Source organism: Bidens hawaiensis, unplaced genomic scaffold (assembly GCF_021521415.1).
Source record: "Bidens hawaiensis isolate Kalapana, Puna unplaced genomic scaffold, B.hawaiensis_p1.1 tig00009657_1, whole genome shotgun sequence".
In the NCBI taxonomy this organism is placed as follows: domain Eukaryota; kingdom Viridiplantae; phylum Streptophyta; class Magnoliopsida; order Asterales; family Asteraceae; genus Bidens; species Bidens hawaiensis.
In genome coordinates, this window is record NW_027491723.1 from 311,269 (window position 1) to 332,141 (window position 20,873).

Sequence of the window (20,873 nt, forward strand, 5' to 3'; positions counted from 1 at the left end):
AATCATCAACACCGCTAGCATTCGGATCCAGAGCGATGTACATATTGTGACCCGGAAGTAATTGACGGTTGTTATCACCACCTTCGTCACCACCAGCACCACCGGCTCCTGCTACAGCTGCCATATCTGCATAAAAACCGGTCTAAGTTAGAAAATCGTCATAGTAGATCACAACTTCGCCTGTTACCATGAGCGAAGTTATGATAGCTTCTGGTGTACAGGCGAAGTTAGGGATAGGGCGAAGTTGAGTACAACTTCGCCTTTACTATAACTTCGCCTGATAACAGATAAGCTTTTAAATAATATAAAGAACCAGGTGAAGTTAGGTTTAAGGCGAAGTTAAGGATAACTTCGCCTAAACATAACTTCGCCCCTTGAACAACTTCGCCCCTGATTAGTTAAAGATTAAAGCAGCAGGTGAAGTTATGCCTAAGGCGAAGTTGAGAACAACTTCGCCTAAACTATAACTTCGCCTGAACTAAAACGAAGAATGTTCAGAAGGCCAGACGAGGTATGTTTGGTGAATTTGGCGATTGTGGACAACAAAAAACATGTTACTAAAGAATTCTAGACGATTACATTGGTTACGGACACGTTGAAAAGAGTTTGAAAAGTGGATGTTTAAAGGTTTGCATGAACGAGGTCTCAAATTGGACCAAAACGGCATCTGATTAACACCATTGACACGAATTATAAGTCATCCCGACCCTACACACCTTTAACACGGATTGAAACTGAGATTAACAACAAGGTTTGATTCGAGAGGTAACTTCGCCGAGGGTTTAATAAGTTCGCCGAGGGATACCAATGATAACTTCGCTGGGTTTTGAAAAGTGTAAAGTGTTTGACCTGAAAATCTCTTTATATACGGTTTAAATTATACAGGCGAAGTTAGGGTTAACCTCGCTTACCCCTTAACTTCGCCTGTTAACAAGTTCGCCTCTTAAACAACTTCGCTTAGTATAAAAATTTACACAACAGTCCTTATACATTTGAACATTATGCAATTGTCTTTTAAAACTTCCTTTAAGGATTTAAATGTTACGATCAAAGAACCAAGTAACCAAGTTTTAAACCATAAAACGACATATGTAAAGTAAATTTTAAAAATAAAGAGCACGGGATCAAATTTCAGTCTGGATGGGTACCAACATGTTTTAGAAAAGATCCGAACAAGAATCATACTGATTAAGGGGCTGTCACATAGATCCATGTTCAGCGGTATTATGACATAAAGAAACAGGTTGTAAGCAGGTAAACAACTTAGTATGGTTTTCATTGCTTCTGTGATACGGATTAAGTTCAATTAAGCCCAAAGTTTAAACGGACAACACATCAGAGATTGTGATGCCTCCTATCTATTCTCAAAGCGTATTCGGCTTTCCCCAAGTCACCCCGAGTTGACCTTGACCCGTAGTGTCTGATTAAACAGTAAGTACATCTTGATCATTAGAGTCTTCTTTCCATTCACTTTCTTGCCTCTTGATTGAGAAGTATAACGTCAATTTTTTTTTTATGTTTTTTTTAATAAAGATTAACACTGCTTCAGACAGTAGACGACTGCAAGTCCCGAATCTGGATCACTGCAGGAACTTGACACACTATCTTCTCGGACATCAGAACAGTCACAGGCTCGTGTATGACTGGGTAATCGCTTTTCTGCCTATCATTCGGAAAGATGTATATGGGGACATACACAACTCTGAATGAGTCTCCACTTTAGATCGAGAAGATTTAGTTAGTATCACTTCTACTTTTACGCACCATAAAAAGCTACCATAACATACAATGACTGTTCTAGAGTCTTTTAGTCCTAATAACTTTACTAGTTAAGCACACAGAATTAGTTTGTGTATCACTTTCCAAGGTTGGATCAATTTTCTTAGAAACATTGTATTGAAACTTCTTACGAAGTTATAGACTTGAAAAATTATATCATCTCCCCAAAAAAAAATTAAATTCTATTGCCCCGATCAAGTCAAAGTCATCAGGTAAACGGCTATCCTGAAGATCCAATGGATCAGCTGGACCGACCATATACGAATATGCGTCCTTTTAACTAAGTATGAACGACTACTTTTCAGCGAAAGAATAAAAACACACCATAAACCGCCCCGGTCACTTTCAGTCATTTGGTTAATGGCTATCCTCATAATCTACTAGTAGAAGTAAGGACCAAACATATCCGAAGATGTGTCCTTCAAACTGAAGCAACCGACATAATTCTAAGCGATAGTGGTGTTTTTTTTTTACTCAGTAGAAACGAGAAACACGGTTACTCGGGATTGATCATCCCATTAAACACAACAAGATTTTGAAAACGAGTTCGGTCAAACGCTTTAGTAAAAGATCGGCGAAATTATCTAACGAATCAACCTTTTCTAGCACAATTAATTTCTTCTCAGCACAATCCCGTATAAAATGATGACGAATGTCAATGTGTTTGGTTTTGCTGTGTTTTACGGGATTGTTACTTACTGAGATTGCAGCAATGTTATCAATGCAAATAAGAGTTTGAGTAAAATTCAGACCATAATCGCGCAATTGCTGTTGTATCCAAAGAACCTGGGAGCAGCAGTTCGATGCTGCCATGTACTCTGCTTCGCAGGTGGAAATGGCTACAGAGGTCTGCTTCTTGCACTGCAACGAAACCAATCTTCCTCCCAGAAACTGACATCCACCGGTTGTCGACTTCTTGTTCAGATCGCAACCTCCATAGTCAGAATCTGTATAAGCGACCAAATCCAAGTCTCCCCCTTTCGTGTACCACAATCCCAGCTTAGGCTTGCCTTTGAGATACCGCAGTATTCTCTTCACTCCCTTCATGTGAGATTCTTTTGGGCTTGCCTGAAATCGAGCACAGAGACAGACTGCAAACATAATATCAGGTCTAGACGCAGTTAAATACATTAAGGAACCTATGATTGCTCGATATTGGGTGGGGTCCACGTCTTCATCACTGTCAGAATCTGCACCCAGCTTGTGATTGACGCAAACTGGAGTATCAAATGGAGTGCTGTCCTCCATCTTGAAGCGTTTGAGAACGTCTTGGACATATTTAGTTTGATGGATGAACATCCCATCTTTTTTCTGATCAACCTGCAATCCTAAAAAGAAAGTTAATTCACCCATTGCACTCATTTCAAACCTCTTTTTCATGACTTCTTCAAACTCCTGACACATGACGACTTTTGATGCAGCAAATATGATGTCATCCACGTAGACTTGAACTAGTAGAAAATCTCGCCCTTTTCTTTTGACAAACAGCGTGCTATAGATCTTTCCTCTTTCGAACCCATTTTCAAGTAGATAATCAGACAAGGTTGAGTACCAGGCCCGAGGGGCCTGATGTAGACCATATAGCGCTTTACTCAGCTTGTACACATGATCAGGAAAATCAGGGTCAGGGAAACCCGGAGGTTGTTCAACATACACTACCTCATCGACTTTACCATTCAGAAAGACACTTTTTACATCTAACTGGAACACCTTCATCTGATTGTGTGCAGCAAATGCCAAAAATAGTCGGATTGCCTCCAATCTTGCCACAGGAGCAAACACTTCATTGTAGTCGATTCCTTCTTGCTGATTAAACCCTTTTACTACCAGCCTCGCCTTGTTCCTTATGATTATCCCTTTCTCATCTCTCTTACACTTAAAGACCCACTTTGTTCCAATAGCATGTACATCTTTTGGTTTTGCAACTAATTTCCATACTTCCATCTTCTCGAACTGAGCTAACTCTTCTTGCATGACTTCGACTCACGAGCTATCCTTGAGAGCCATTTGATAGTTCTTTGGTTCAATCTGGCTGATGAAGTAGGTGTACAAGCACTCATTAATGATACCCGTTCCCTTAATGCTTGCGTAAACACAGGTGTGCTCACTCAAGCTTCGTCTTGTTTGTATACCATCAGACAAATCACCTATCACGTTCTCCAAAGGATGATTTTTGTGAACTCCAGTAGTTGGAACCGTACTGACTTCCAGATTGTTTCCCAAGTTCGAAGAGAGTTCATCAATGGGTGATTGATGTTGAGAGTAAAAAGGATTGTAGAATTCTTCCTCAGTAGAGGCAGCAGGAATATCAGTGGTTCTTGACGAAGAAGGATGACACTCATCGTATCGCGGACGTTGCACAATATTTTCTTCCTCATCATACAGAATCTGTGAAGCAATTTTCTCATCAACTTCTGCAAAATCCAAGTAAGGCATATTAAAGGATTTGAACAGTTTATCATAGTCAAAAGCTTCAGCGGGTCCCGTGCTAGGCTTTGGTGGTTTGTAACTCATGATGTCGGTGTTACATACCACTTCAACCTTGCTGTTCGATAAATTAAAGACTCTTCTGTTGGGTGTTCCAACAACATATCCGACTAAAATACATTCGTCGGCTTTCTCACCAAATTTAGAATTTGTCTTTAATATCGTACATGGGGACCCGAATGGTTCGAGACCATTCAAGTTTGGCCTTCGACCATGCATAAGTTCATAACAAGTTTTATTCAATCTTTTAACAGTTAAAACACGATTAAGGATATAACAGGCTGTGGCAACAGCTTCAGCCCAGAACACCACGGGAAGTTTAGCATCAGCCAGCATAGTTCTGGCTCCTTCAATTAGCGTCCTGTTCTTCCTCTCAGCCACTCCATTTTGTTGCGGAGTATACGGGGCGTTGTACTGGTGGTCTATCCCTTTCTGTAAGCAGAACATCTCCATCTGGTAGTTCTTGAACTCTGTCCCATTATCACTCCTGATGTACTTAACCTTTCTTCCCACAATATTTTCAAACTTTGTAATCAGGTTAATTACTAACTGAACCGTCTCATCTTTTGCCTTCAGAAAGTATACCCAAGAGTATCGAGAGTAATCATCAGTTATTACCAAGCAATATGATGTTCCACCTAGACTTTTTACATTCACGGGACCGAAGAGATCCATGTGAAGTAGGTCTAGGGTACTGACTATTGAATTAACCTTCTTGGAGAGATGAGTTTTCTTATGTTGCTTTCCCTTCTTGCACGATAAGCATTGGTCTTCAAAGTTAAAATTTTTCAAGGGAACACCAAGCACCAGCCCATTCTTTACAATGTAGTTCATTTTTCGAAGATGTATGTGTCCCATTCTTCGATGCCATAACTCGGACTCAGATTCAGTTGCCTTTGACAGAAGACATGACTCTTCTGTTGCCATCTCAGTTGACCTCATATCCATTACATAAGTGTTCTTTTCTCTTGGAGCCTTCATCACCACCCATGCCTCTGGTATCTTGAAACCAGGATACAGAACAATTGCTTCATTTTTAGTAAAGTGCACTGTGTACTCTTTGTCACAAATCTGAGACACGCTCAACAAATTATGCTTCAACTCCTCAACAAAATTCACCTTCTCTAACTTCATTTTACCATTTGTCATAGTTCCAATACCAGTAATTCTACCACCACTCTCTCCAGCAAAACTTACCCTACCTCCTTGAACATGTTTCCATTCGTGTAACAAATTCTTGTTACCTGTCATGTGCCGGGAACAGCCACTATCCACAACCCACAGATTGTTTACAGTCCTGTTCAACTGTTCCTGCACAGTTAAAGAAAAGATTAAAATCTGGGGACCCAAGACCTATTGGTCTTGGGTCGATTAAATCTGTTAAACGGCATCCCATACTTTGGTTGTCCAAAGTTAGCTTGAGAATGATTTCTGTAAGTTCTAAAAGGAAACCTTCTTGAGGATTGACTATGAGGCCTTCCAAACCTTAGTGAATTAACCGAATTATGATGGTAGGTTTGGTTGTTAACTGGGAAAAACTGAGATTGATATCTTTGAAATCTTGGTTTAGTCCAATGTCTGAACTTTGGTGAGTTAGTATTCTTACCATTATAGTAATTACTATTCGTTTTATTCTCAGTTTTCGGAGGCCTCATACCTCTGAATCTCTGATTTAGAGGACAATCAGCAATCAGGTGTCCTATTTGATTGCATCTGAAACAACTCATGTGTTCAACTTTCATCTCAACCGTTGTTTCAGATGTTGAGGTTGCATTACTATTCGTTTGTCTAACATATGATGGGACAAACGGGTTTAGGGGAGAGTTCTTTCCAGTTGGCTTATATTCCTCCCACGTTTTAGTAACACTACATCTTCTTTTATCTCACTAGATTCGGATGTCTTGTCCGAATTTGATGAGACAGAACTAGGAACAGAAATCTTAACATTCGAAACAGGCTACATGTTTCGCTTTTACTAACTTCAGGTTCTTTAATCGAAACTTTGACAGGAACTGTCTGACCAATCTCAACATCAACAGATTTCTGATTACTAGGATCATATGTATAGTTATGGTTATATGGTGGTGGAACTTCAGAAAATCCAATTCCCCCTTTGTTAACTGGGGAACGTTGAACGCTTACGATGTGATCAAGCATTGCTGAGGAATTTCTAAACTGTTCGATTTTTCTGTTTAATTCCACCACTTTTACCTGGTAATCAGCTATCTGTTTATCCCTTTCGGTAATTAGTTTGGTTTTTTCCTCTAACACTTCATACTGAGATCAATTACTTGTATTTTATCAGCTAGACTGGCTTTAAGACTTCTGATATCCTTTTCACTAGCTTTTATTTTTACCGAGTAACTGTTTTCTCTAGTTTTAGTGTAATGATGATCTTCTTTTAACGTTTTAAATTGAGCGTCCAAACTGACAAACTGATCAGTTACTGTCTTCAATTGTTCAGACAGATTTTCACATTGCATACAATGAAGTTCAGAACTTACCTCAGAGAGCTGATCGTTCATTTCTGCCATATAAGCTTGATTTTCTCCTGTCTCTTTATCACTCCCTCCAGTTTCGATGTTTACCAAGTTAGCCTGTTCGAACACTTCCTTAACTTGCAGATTCCAGTTGTATCCCCCATTCTGTCTAGATACCATAGCCCTATTCTCACTACCTCCCCCATTCTGTTGTGCCGGCCTATTCTGACTACGTTCGACTCTTTCATTTGTACATTCCTTAGCAAAGTGACCATACTGTTGACAGTTATAACATCGAACCTTTGACTTATCAAAACCTGGTCTCTCGCCCACGAACTTTCTACCTGTTTTTTTCATGAATCTTTTAACCCGTCTTACTATCATAGCCATCTGCCACTGCAGGTCCATCTTTTCTAGATCATCAGCATCAATTTGATCATAGTCTTCATCCAAAGTTGCGGGATCGACTATTTTACCTTTGATGTAATTCTCATAAGATGCAATGAAAGACGCATAGAGAGCAAATTGCTGTTCAGCTGATTTAACACTCATGGGCATCTGTGAGTAGTGGTTGGTTGGAACATTTGATGAAAAGTTACTAGTTGTGGCTTGAGGTTTTGAAGAATTACTTCCTGCAGCTACGAAACATACATCAACATCCATGTTGAGAGTCACATGACCATCATGAGTTGAATTTGAGTTTGAGTCTCCCTTTGAGTAATAAGCAGAGGATTCTTACCTTGAACTTGAAGTAACTTTCGCACCATACATTCCCGGATCCTGAACCTGATCAGTTGGTATCTCTTTCCGAACCATGTTAAGTTCAAAAGTTCGTAATTTATTGACTGCTGTTTCCAAATCAATATTGGCAAACTCTTTATATTCTCTCATCAAAACCGTGTACATTTCCCATTTCGGTGGAAGAGCATCAAGAAGTTTTTCTACAATATCTTCTTCTTTATAGTCAATTAAGTGATTTCTAAGTTCAGTCATCAGATGATAATATCTTGTGATGATATCATCAAGTGATTCATTTTTCAAATATTTGAACACCGAGAATTAGGTTTTTAGTAGCTTAATTTTGGATGCACGTATCCCCACATTAACTTCATATCGATTTTCTAGCGCTTCCCATAGCTCTCTAGCGGTTTTGTATTTCTTGAAGGTGTGCAGAATTTCTTGTGGAAGAGCCATGGTGATCGCCGCATGAGCTTTACTCTCTGCCTCATACATTTTCCTCTCCTCCTCATCCATCTTACTGTACTTCTTTATTTGATCACGACCTTCAAACAAGGATGTTGGTGGAATATATCCGTCTTGTATGCACACCCACATCTTAGCATCTTGATATTTAACATACTGTTCAAACCGATCTTTCCAAGCAACGAAATCGGTACCCTTAAGCATTTTCGGAGCCTTAGTTGCTGAACAGGCCTCAACTTCCATTTTCACCAGTTCCGTAATGTTTATCGAAGTCATCTCTGAAAGAAACACGACTTGAAAACACAAATTTTTTTTAATTTGAACAGTAACCAGTAGGCGAAGTTATGCTTAACTTCGCTTAAGCTTAACTTCGCTTGATTCCTTAACTTCGCTGAAACTCTTAACTTCGCTTGCTAATTAACTTCGCTTGATGACAACTTCGCCTGAGATCAACTTTGCTTGGTTGATAACTTCGCTTAAACTTATAACTTTGCCTGAGATCAACTTCGCTTGGTTGATAACTTCGCTTAAACTTATAACTTCACCCAAACCCTACAAACAGTGACGACTACTTCGCCTGATGAACACAAGGTTTTTGCAGGTTTTAATTTGACGTATTGAGAGGTATGCGAAGGTGTAATGGGTTATATTTGATAGTGGGAGATGGGTAGGACACAAAAACTCGGTATTTCAATGTAAACTCGTTCCGCGAATAGTCGAACGGAACGATTTCTACACTCGTGTGATAATCCCGAACCACACAATCACGAGCAAAATGCTCTGATACCAATTGTAGGTTCCCTGCCGGATCTACACGGAAGTATCTCGTACTACGTAGGTGCGGAATCCCTACGTAAGACGATACGAGCGTATGATGCGATATATGTTAAAACCAAGCACAAATACACGTTACAATACTCAAAAGACACGTTGTATTGCAACCTTTCAACACGTGACGTTCAATCACAATTACACGTACTGTTGTTTTTTTTTCAAACAACCCGTAGCCAAGGCTTATAAAGCCTTCGACAACTTCGCCTAACAGACTAGGCGAAGTTGTCAATAACTTCGCTTGTCCACAAGTTCGCTTATATTAGGGGAACTTGTGAGACAACCTATACAAATCAAAACAAAACAAACTAACACGATTACAGACACTAGATACTGAACTACTGACATAATGCACCAACAGTTCCCGAGCAACCTTTACAATGTTTAATGTGCCCGAACATCCTTCTTATACAAAGTATACCCGAATAACCTTCCTAGAATACAAAGTGTGCCCGGAAAGGACTATTAACAGATAGTGTACTCGGAAAGTCAGGTTTTGAAATTACCAAGTATATTGAGGGAACAGAGATGTACCCGGAATATAAAGTGTGCTCTGAAAATAAAGTTTGCCCGAAAACACTTGTAATTTCAAAGAGATCATAAACACAAATATCACAGAGCATGCTAGGTATGAAATTAAAACACATAAACATCTGCGTGTGCTATCGTCTAAAATTTCAAAGAGCTTGCCCGAAAATCCTATGTTTGCAGTAAGCTTACAAGGATACACATATTTAATCATCAGGTATGCCCTTACCCGAAAATGACAAACTTAAATAATAATATCTAAGTGTGCCCGGAAAGGTTAACAAACCTTTCCTAACAACATATTCATACAAATCACAAAGCTTACTCGGTGTACTAACTTAAGTTCACAAAGTTTTCTTGAACTAACAATCAACATATAAAATGCAAAGCTTGCCCGAAATAAGAATTTCTTGTTAAAAGCTAGCTTCAACACATAATCATCTCAAGACTTCAAGCTGGCTCGGGAAATGAATACACCAGTGTACTCTACCCGGAAAGTGTAAACACTTCAAAGCATGCCCGAAAATCATAAACTTAGTCAATAATGACTAAGCTTGCCCGGAAAGGTCATAAATCATCAAACCTTACCTGAAATAACATATTCAAACATATTCAACTGTTTTGTGCCCGGAAAGGTTATAAAACATCAAACCTTACCCGAACTTACATATTCAACCTATTAAAGGCAAAATGCAACACTTTTTGACTTAAACCACTTTGTCAAAATATATTTTTCATTACATATCATAGTTTAAGAGCAAATGATGCATTTAGAGATCAAATTTTAGTTGTATTTCACTTCAAAACAGTTTGTTCCATTTTCTGAAAAGATCTCAAGAATGAGATCATATTGACTAAGTAGCTTTCTCAATACTTCATTCTCAGCATTACTATGACAATATAGATAGGTTAACAGCAGGTATAAACTTAGCATAAATTTCATCTCTTTGGTGATATGATTAAGGTTCAATTTATGCATAATGCGTTAATGGTCAACACTGTGCTATGATGCCTCATATCTCTTCTCAAAGCTTATTTGGCTTTCCCCAGATCACCCCAATTTGACTCCAACCTCCTGTATTTGGTCAAAAATTGTTTTGTATGATAGAACTTATTGGATCTTTTTGTATTTTTTTTTTATATTCAAACATATATAGAGGTTGAACGTTGGACTTACAGTTCAAATAACAGGCCTTTCATTCAAGAGGAGACAGACTTTGTCAACATCTTTGTAGTTCTTGTTGTAACCCTCTTGTTTGATAAAATATTTAAAACACTTATCAGCTTTTGGTTGATTTATTCATTCTTCCCCTTGTTTTTGATATTTTTTCAAATTTTCTAACACATTTTCTTTGTCATATTTAAAGATGTTTCATTTTTGGTTGACCAAATAACAACAGGCTTGTGTATGACTGGGTAATCACTTTTCTGCCTATCATTTAGAGAGATTTATCTTGAGACATGCAAAGACAACTATGTATCTCCACATAAAGATTAGCATATTCATTATGTTTATATCACATTAGATTTTACATCATCATGAGAAAGCAACCATACATGTTAATGACTATACTAAGGCCTTTTTAGCCTATTAAATCCATATGATTGGCTAAGTAGTCAATGTACTATCATTTCCCATTAAAACACAGTTTAATATTCAATCACCCCAATATCTCTTCATTGGCAGGTAAATGGCTATCCTGTTTGACCAAAAGTGGTCAACAGGACCAAACATACGTGTGAATATATGTCCTTTCAAAGTCAGAGCTATTGAAATAGTTTTAGGTGAAGGAATAAGAAACAAGTCATAATTGCCCCAAATGCATTCAGTTTTCAGGTCAATGGCTATCCTTTGAATCTGTAGAGATTCAAGGACCAAACATACACAAATGCATGTCCTTCTAACTGGGCAAATGACATAATTTTCAGCAAAAACAACTACTTGAGACTTTTCTTTAAAACTCCTTCTTTTAAGTTTCTTTCAAGCTTGAACTGAATAATCTTATCATATCTCAACACCATCAACAACATGCTCATGTTTTGATCAAAATAAAGTATTTATGAAAAATTCATTGTAGAATTCATTTTATCACTTAATTTTGACATAAAACACATTTTGACATAAACAGTTGTAACATAATCAAATCTTAATCAAACTTAATATTATCAGGACAAGTAGATAGTACAATCATTCAAAGTCTAACCTATCTTAATAACATCAGAAGATCAGATAAAGCATATATTCAAGCAATTAAGCAATGGTGTCAGATAAGCTTACTGATGCAGCGGTATAAACAAAACAAAGATCGAATCACGTTGATTTAGTGAATACCTGTGATGAACTTCAGAACTCCCAAATCCCACCCAAAGGTCTAGGGAAAATGAAGGGAAAAACGAAATTTATTAATATTCAAGTCTAACTTTTGGAATTACATCACAAGCATATAAAAAGACTTCCAAATACGAAATGGGCCTAAAATGGGCCATGGGCCAAACACAAACCCAAAAACAAAAAGACAAAAAGTACTGAAAAAAGATAAAAAGGCCCAAAACTTCATTTAGGAGGCGTTTTTGGGCTTCGGACAGAGGCCAAACCGCCTTAGGCATTTGCAGAAATGGGCTCCTCGTCTCAAGCTTCGATTTGACTGGTAATAGGCCTGAAACGGAGCTTCGTGGGCCAAGTTATGCCCGTTTTCGTGGGCCACCTTTGGAGACACGATCACGGGCCTCCAAATATAACATGGCATGTTCGTCAATACTTGGGCCTTCATCATTCCCTCCAGGATAGAAAAAATTCAACCTCGAATCTGCAATGACCTCATCATCAGACGAATCCCCATAAAATGGCAGCAAGTGTTTGACATTAAAGACATCCGAACAACGAATATGACTTGGCAACTTCATACGGTAAGCATTCGGATTTATTTTCTAGACAATCTCCACTGGTCCGATTTTTGGCTGAAAATTTGTTATACTCCCCAATTAAAAAACGATCTTTAGTTAAAATAGCCCACACAAAGTCTCCTACTTCAAAATCAACTTGTCTTCGTTTTTGATCAGCAGCCTGCTTGTACTTTGAATTGGCTCGAACCAAGTTTTCATGCACATCTTTATGAATCTCATGTAGCCCTTCAACAAAATCTTTCACTTTCTTAGGTGCAGAACCAGGAACAGGAAGTGACATCAGGTCAAAGGGACCCCGTGACTGAGCAGAATAAACCACCTGAAAAGGACTAAACCCGGTACTTCTATTGACAACATGATTATGAGCAAACTCAGCTTGACATAGCTTTTGATCCCAAGACTTCACATGATCACCCACAAGATATCGTAAAAGATTACCAAGTGACCGATAAACAACCTCCGTTTGCCCATCTGTTTGAGGGTGATAGGCACTGCTGAAGTTAAGCTGAGTGTTCACCATTTTCCATAGGCTGCGCCAAAAATGACTCAAGAGACGAGTGTCCCGGTCAGAAACAATAAAAGATGGCAAACCATGCAAACGATAAACATCCTGAAAGAATAATTGAGCCACATTAACTGCATCTGTCGTCTTCTTGCAAGGAATAAAGTGCACCAACTTGGAGAACCGATCAACAACAACAAAGATCGAATCGTTACCCCTCTGAGTCTGAGGTAACCCCAACACAAAATCCATACTAATGTCAGTCCAAGGCTTTGAAGGGACTGGTAAAGGCATATAAAGACCCGCATTAGTAGCAGTGCCCTTTGAGACTTGGCAAATTCGACACCCTTTGACATAACGATCTACCTCTTTCCTCATAGTAGGCCAAAAGTAGGAAGACTGCACCAAATGTAAAGTACGGTCACGACCAACATGACTCTCCCCATGTAACTCCTGAATAATTTTCAACCGAAGACTGGAGTCAGGAATACATAGCTGATTCCCTTTGAACAAAAACCCATCATGCAAAAGAAAGTCTGACTTCTGACCCGCTTGCACATCCTGCAACACAACTGAAAAATACGGGTCAGTGGTTAACTGTTCACGAATAACATCGAACCCCAGCACATTGATTCTCACAGAAACAAGCAGATTCCCCCTCCTGCTCAAGGCATCAACAACACGGTTTGAAACACCAGTTTTATGTTTGACCACAAAAGTAAACTTTTCAAGAAAAGCTAACCAACGCCCGTGCTTATGAGATATCTTGTCTTGCGTGCGAATATGCCTTAGAGAATCATGATTAGTGAATAAAACAAACTCTTTATGAAACAAATAGTGACGCCAATGCTTTACAGCTTGGACCACTGCACAAAACTCTAGGTCATAAGTACTATATCTCAATTTTGCCCCTGTTAACTTCTCACTAAAATAAGCAATTGGTCGACCCCCCTTGACTGAGGACCCCGCCAATCCCAACCTTCGAGGCATCAGTATGAAGTTCAAAAACTTGAGAAAAGTTAGGCAATACCAGAATTGGTGCGATAGTGAGTTTTTCCTTGATAACCAGAAAAGCTAACTCTGCTCCCTCTGTCCATACAACGTCTTTCCCTTCATGCAATCTGTCATAGGGGCCATAATGGAACTGAAATGTGGAATGAACCGCCTATAAAAAGAAGCAAGCCCATGAAAACTGCGGACCTCAGTAATGGTGGTAGGAGTTGGCTAGTTTTGAACAGCTTCAACTTTAGATTCATCCACCTATATCCCATCACCTGAAATAACATACCCTAAGAACAAAACTTTAGGGGTCATGAACACACATTTCTTAGTTGCTGCATAAAAACTGTCTCTGTGAAGCAAGGCCAAAAACCTTCTTGACATGCACGACATGCTCACTGAAAGAAGCACTATAAATAAGAATATCATCAAAATATACCACCACAAACTTCCCAATAAAAGGCCTGAGCAACTGATTCATCACACATATAAAAGTACTAGGCGCGTTTGATAAACCAAAAGGCATCACCAACCACTCATACAACCCTTCACGAGTCTTGAAGGCTGTTTTCCACTCATCCCCAGGTCTAAGGCGAATCTGATAATAACCACTCTTCAAATCCAACTTTGTGAAAACAGTGGCACCACTAATCTGGTCAAGCAAATCATCAAGTCGAGGAATAGGAAACCTGTACCTCACAGTAATCTTGTTGATGGCTCGACTATCGACACACATCCTCCAGGTACCATCCTTCTTCGGAGTTAACAAAGCAGGAACATCACAAGGGCTCATACTTTCACGAACATGACCCTTAGAAATCAACTCCTCAACCTGTCTACGCAACTCTTCATGCTCTCTCGGGCTCATCATGTAATGTGGCCTATTGGGCAATTGTGAACCAGGCTCCAAATCAATATGATGTTGGATGTCACGCAAAGGTGGCAGCCCATCCGGGAGGTCATCGGGGAAAACATCAGAAAATTCCTCAAGTAAAGGAATCATAGCTTCAGGAATCTCAACTTCCTCGGCCACTGGTTTCCCTATCAAAACAAACACATTGTCTGCCTCCACCAACTCATCTTCAAACTGACTAATGGTCAACAGGTTACCCGAATGCTTTGTGGCTAGCTGCTTGGGCTTGCTTGGAACAAGCGTTATCTTTACTCCACTAAACATGAAGCTATAAGAATTTGACCGTCCGTCATGTTCTATACTTCGATCATACTCCCAAGGTCTACCCCAACAACAAGTGACATGCATCCATAGGAACCACATCACACACAATATCATCTTTGTATGTGGTCCCAATAGAAAAAGAAACAAGGGCCTTTTTAGAGACTGTTACCTTTCCCCCCCCCTCCTTTTTTAAGCCACTGAAGCTTGTAAGGCTTGTGGTAACTCTCTGTCTTCAAGGCCAACTTTTGGACTGCCTCTTCAGAAATCAGATTGTCACAACTTCTATAATCGATAACAAACGTGCAAACCTTCCCCAAAATGGTACATGTGGAGTGGAAGATATTATGTTTAAGCCATCCGTCTCCATCAGCCTTTGGTGTATAACAAGAAATCCTAACCACCAAATTCACCACCACATCACCAGTCACAAACACCTCCTCATACTCGGGTTCTTCATCATATTCTGGGGCCCTTTCATATTCTTTATAATGTTCATCTTCTGATTAAACAAGAAAATGCCTCTTACCCGCCTGTTTACAGTCAACTTGCCGATGACCCGTCTCACCACATTTGAAACACTTCACCCCGCTACTACTAGCCCCCTTAGAAGTTGACCTAGAGTTGTTGGCCCCCGACCTCTGTTGACTAGGCACGACACGAGGTCCTCCACTACCCGACCCCGAATTTCCTCCAGCAGGGGCTGGTGAATACGAACCGCCCACCCGACGGTTTTGTTTTTCAAAAGCCAAGGCCCTTTGGTATGCCTCGGCGATCGTTAACGGATCAAAAAGATTTACAGAGTCCATGATCTGAACCCTTAAACCTCCAATATACCGAGCAACGAGTTGTTCATCGGTTTCTTGAATATCATTACGAGAAATCAAATGATAAAACTCGGTCGTATATTCATCAACCGACCTGGATCCCTGTTTCAGATTCTCCAAACGCTGATACATCAACTGTTGAAAGTTGTGAGGTAAAAAAGTGTCCCGCAAACACTTTCTCATCTTGGCCCATGTCACGATCCGCGACTTCCCGAGTCTATTTCGTGTCATCTTCAACTGTTGCCACCATGCTGATGCCCTCCCAAGTTGCCTGGTAGCGATCAAAGAGACCCGCTTATTTTCAGGGACCTCTCGGAACTCAAACACCTCTTCTACAATAAACAACCAATCAATGAACCCTTCCGGATCCAAACTAGTCCCATCAAATTCTGGGATATCAGTTTGGATCCCAGCATCCCAATGCCGGTTGCCATCACCAGGTTCTTGCCTTGGTCCCCTCTCGTACCCCTCTTCGGAAGACGAACCATCATGACCAAAAAATGGATTATCGAAGTCATGCCCCTCCCTGTTTTTAGGGACCTGTCTTCTATGATTCATCAAGTCAGCCATTCGATCAGTGAGTTGATCGACCACTTGATCCAATTTTTGCTCCACCCGCGCCATAAACCGTTGTTCCAACTCTCGTTCGTAAACCTCATCGAGCGGTCTCTGTTGTCTCCTTGGAGCAATTTTCGAGCCAGGAATTCGGCTTTGATACCAACTGATGCAGTGGTACAAACAAAACGAAGATCGAATCCCGTTGATTCAGTGAATACCCGTGATGAACTTCAGAACTCCCAAATCCCACCCAAAGGTCTAGGGAAAATGAAGAGAAAAACGAAATTTATTAATATTCAAGTCTAACTTTTGGAATTACATCACAAGCATATAAAAAGACTTCCAAATACGAAATGGGCCTAAAATGGGCCATGGGCCAAACACAAACCCAAAAACAAAAAGACAAAAAGTACTGAAAAAAGATAAAAAGGCCCAAAACTTCATTTAGGAGGCGTTTTTGGGCTTCGGACAGGGGCCAAACCACCTTAGGTGTTTGCAGAAATGGGCTCCTCGTCTCAAGCTTCGATTTGACTGGTAATAGGCCTGAAACGGAGCTTCGTGGGCCAAGTTATGCCCGTTTTTGTGGGCCACCTTTGGAGACACGATCATGGGCCTCCAAATATAACATGGCCTGTTCGTCATTACTTGGGCCTTCATCACTTACTCTAACAATTTAAATCTTAACAGAGACACTTATACTAACATCACAAATGCACAACAACTGATAATCAAACAAGCATATCAATCAGATCAATCATGTCAAAACTTTGCAATCATCATCAATTAAAGCACATATCAATTTAAATATTCAGTAGCATAATCAGTAACATACTCAAGCATATTCACATAACATTCAATTTGTGAAACCTCTAAATAAAATAATCAGTTAGCACATAGAGGTACAAAACCAGGCACACGTCCTTAATCAGATTTCATCAGAGTTGATCATTACCAGGGCTTTCAAAAGAAAGTTGAACCTGGTTCTATCAAGTGGTTTGGTGAATAGGTCAGCCAAATTGTCACTTGTATCAAATCTTTGCATTTCAATCAAACCTTTTTCACTGCAATCTCTGATGAAGTGATGTCTGATTTCAATGTGCTTAGTTTTAGAATGTTGAACTGGATTCTTAACGGTAAAATATGTAGCAGTATTATCAATAAGAATAGGGGTGTTCAGAAAATTCAAACCATAGTCCAGCATCTGGTTTTGAATCCATAGAACTTGTGCACAGCAGGCAGATGCAGCAATATATTCAGCTTCTGCAGTAGAAATTGAGATTGTAGTCTGATTTTTGCATTGCCATGACACTAGCCTTTCACCCAAAAATTGACATCCTCCTGATGTTGACTTTCTACTCATGTTACATCCATCATAATCACTGTCTGTATATGCAATCTGATCAAAAGATTGGCTCTTTGGATACCAAATTCCTAAGTCTGGTCTTCCCTTTAAATATCTGAATATTCTCTTAACAACATTCATGTGGGATACTTTTGGATTTGATTGAAATCTTGCACACACACATACAGCAAACATGATATCTGGTCTTGTTGCAGTCAGATAGATCAGAGATCCAATTTTGGCTCTATATTCATGTTCATCAACAGGCTCCCCCTTTTCATCTACAATCATCTGTATTTGACTGCAACAAATACATTTCACCCATAGAACTCATGCTGTATTTGGACTTCATTACCCCTTCAAACTCCATGCACATTTGTTCATTTGTAGATCCAAATATGATGTCATCCACATACACTTGTAACAGAAGTAAGTCTGATCCCTTTATTTTGTAGAAGAGTGTCTTGTTAATGGCTCCTCTTGTAAAACCATTTTCAAGAAGATGATTTGACAGCTCATCATACCATGCTCTAGGAGCCTGATGCAATCCATAAAGGGCTTTGTTTAGCTTATACATCCTGTTGGGATACATTGGATCCTCAAAACCTGGAGGTTGAGCTACATACATCTCTTCATCAATCTTTCCATTTAGAAATGCAGACTTAACATCAAGCTGGAACACTTTAATGTTCTTTGAGGCAGCATATGCAAGAAAAATCCTCATAGCTTCAAGTCTTGCAACAGGAGCAAAGACTTCCTCAAAGTCTATTCCTTCTTCTTGAAGACATCCTAGTGCTACAAGTCTAGCTTTGTTCTTAATCACCAAACCCCTTTCATCCCTTTTGTTTCTAAAAACCCATTTGCTTCCTATTGCATATCTGTCTATTGGCCTATCAACAAGATCCCACACATGTAGTTCTCTGAACTGTGCCAGTTCCTCTTGCATTGCGTCTACCCAACTATTGTCTTTCATTGCTTGAGCAATGTTCTTTGGCTCTATTTGGGATAGAAAGCAGGAGTAAAGACATATGTTTGTAATTTTAGAATGACTTCTTGTAACTCTTTCATGCAAATCTCCAATGATGTTTTCAGAAGGATGATTCTTTTCCACATAAGGAGTTTGTATAATCATATTTGTAGACAAATTTGTGTCAAGATTTGTTTCATTGAGCTCTGGTTCTTCAATGATCAAATCAGTTTCTGCATCATGAAATTCTGGTGCTTCATCATTATGTTGTCCTGAAGTAGATGCACCATTGTTTTCTAAGTTTAATCTTTGAAATAGATCTTGAAATCTTGCCGTAGATGCAGTTTCTTCTCCACTTTCTTGGTTCCTTGTGTCATCCTCATTCTGAACTTGATCATTTTGTACATCTTGATTGTCTTGATTGTTCTCAGTATGATCATGTTCAGGACTGTGATTATTTTCTTGATCTTGTTCACCAATGTCACATGAGGAATTCTTCACAAAAGTATACTCCTTTTCTTTTCTAGCAACCTTTTTTCCATAATTCTTCTAAGTCCAGTGGTTTCTTCTTTTTCTCTTCAATTTCACTGGTCTTGTAGAATGAGTCATCAAAGTCTTCAGGATAAATCTTGAAAGACCTTATCAATTTCTCATGATCAAACAACCATGCTGCACCATCAACTGTATTGAATTGATTCTCATTAAAGATGATGTCAGATGATTCTATGACTCAAATTGTTTTTCACATAAATTCTGTAGGCTTTTGAGTGTGTAGAATATCCAACAAAGAAACAATCCAGGGATTTTGTTTGAAACTTGTTCATATAGTCCCTTGTGTTCAAAAGAAAACATTTGCATCCAAAGGGCTTGAAAAACTTAATGTAAGGCTTTCTGTTGTGAAATATTTCATATGGAGTTTTGTTATGCCTTTTGTTGACAAGTACCCTATTCTGAACATAGCAGGCTGTATTTATGGCTTCAGCCCAAAAGGTGACAGGCAAATTAGCATCTGCTAACATGGTTCTTGCAGCTTCAATTAAAGTTCTATTTCTTCTTTCTGCAACACCATTTTGTTCAGGAGTTCTAGGAGCTGAGAGTTGTTGTTGTATTCCTTTTACTTCAAAAAATTCTCGCACAACTCCATTCTTGAACTCAGTGCCATTGTCACTTCTCATCATCTTGACTTTCTTATTCAGTTTGTTCTCAATCATTGTTACACAACCTTTAATCAACTTAGCAATCTCATCCTTGGTACTTAGGAAATAAACCCAAGTGTATCTTGAATAGTCATCAATGATCATAAGACAATATCTTTTCTTCCCTATACTTGGCACACTCACAGGGCCAAAGAGATCCATGTGAAGTAATTCAAGTACTAGATCAATTGAGTTGATAAGCTTTGGCTTATGAGTAGATTTGTGTTGCTTTCCTTTTTGGCATGAACTACAATGATCTTCCAATTTGAACTCTCTTGTAGGTAAGCCTATGACATGCTCACCTTTGACAAGTCTATTCATGCCCTTTAAGTTCACATGACAAAGTTTCCTATGCCATAATTTTGATTCATTTTCAGTGGCTTTGGAAACAAAACATGCACCTCCTCTTGAGATAGCTTCTTTCATATTCAATTCATACAAGTTACCATTTCTTGGTGCCATCATCATAATCATTTCAGGTGAAATCACAAACTCAGGCTTCAAGATGAAACAGTGGGAGTCATCAAAACTGACTTTGTATCCCTTATCACACATTTGTGATATACTCAGTAAATTGTATTGAAGACCTTCAACATGAAATACATTATCAAATGAGACTTTCCCATTTGTTAAGATTCCTTTTCCAACAATCTTTCCACCATTTTCATCACTCCCAAAAGCTACAGGACCTTCATACTTTTCTTCATAATTGACAAGAGACCTCTTGTCACAAGTCATGTGCCTAAAACAACCACTATCCATGTACCATATGTCATTCAGAGGAGTGGACTGTTCCTGCACATACAAAGAAAGTTTGATTAGTTGAGTGATGAAGTGCAAGTCTTATCAACTTGCAGCTTATCAGATTCAGTTTCAGACACAGCTTGGGAAGTGAGTGTTATTGGTTCAAGATCTTCATGAGTTAGTTCTAGATTGTCTGAATTGTCTGTTTCATAACCACACTCTCTTGGGGTTTTAACTAGTGAGGTTGAGTTCTGATACTCAGTTGAGTCAGAGGCATACTCCTTTATCACATAGTCCTTCTTTTCAGAGTAGTCTCTCACATCAGGAACTTGCTCAACCTTTGTTTCTGTTT

At 39.1% G+C, this 20,873-nt stretch overlaps 1 protein-coding gene across 1 annotated transcript; it reads right to left on the reverse strand.

Moving 5' to 3' along the window:
- Nucleotides 1–15,393: 15,393 nt before the first annotated feature.
- LOC143533231 (uncharacterized) lies at nt 15,394–16,338 on the reverse strand. Its single transcript, XM_077028078.1, has one exon. The coding sequence runs from the start codon at nt 16,336–16,338 to the stop codon at nt 15,394–15,396; it is 945 nt and encodes a 314-aa protein (XP_076884193.1).
- Between the last annotated feature and the right edge of the window lie 4,535 nt (nt 16,339–20,873).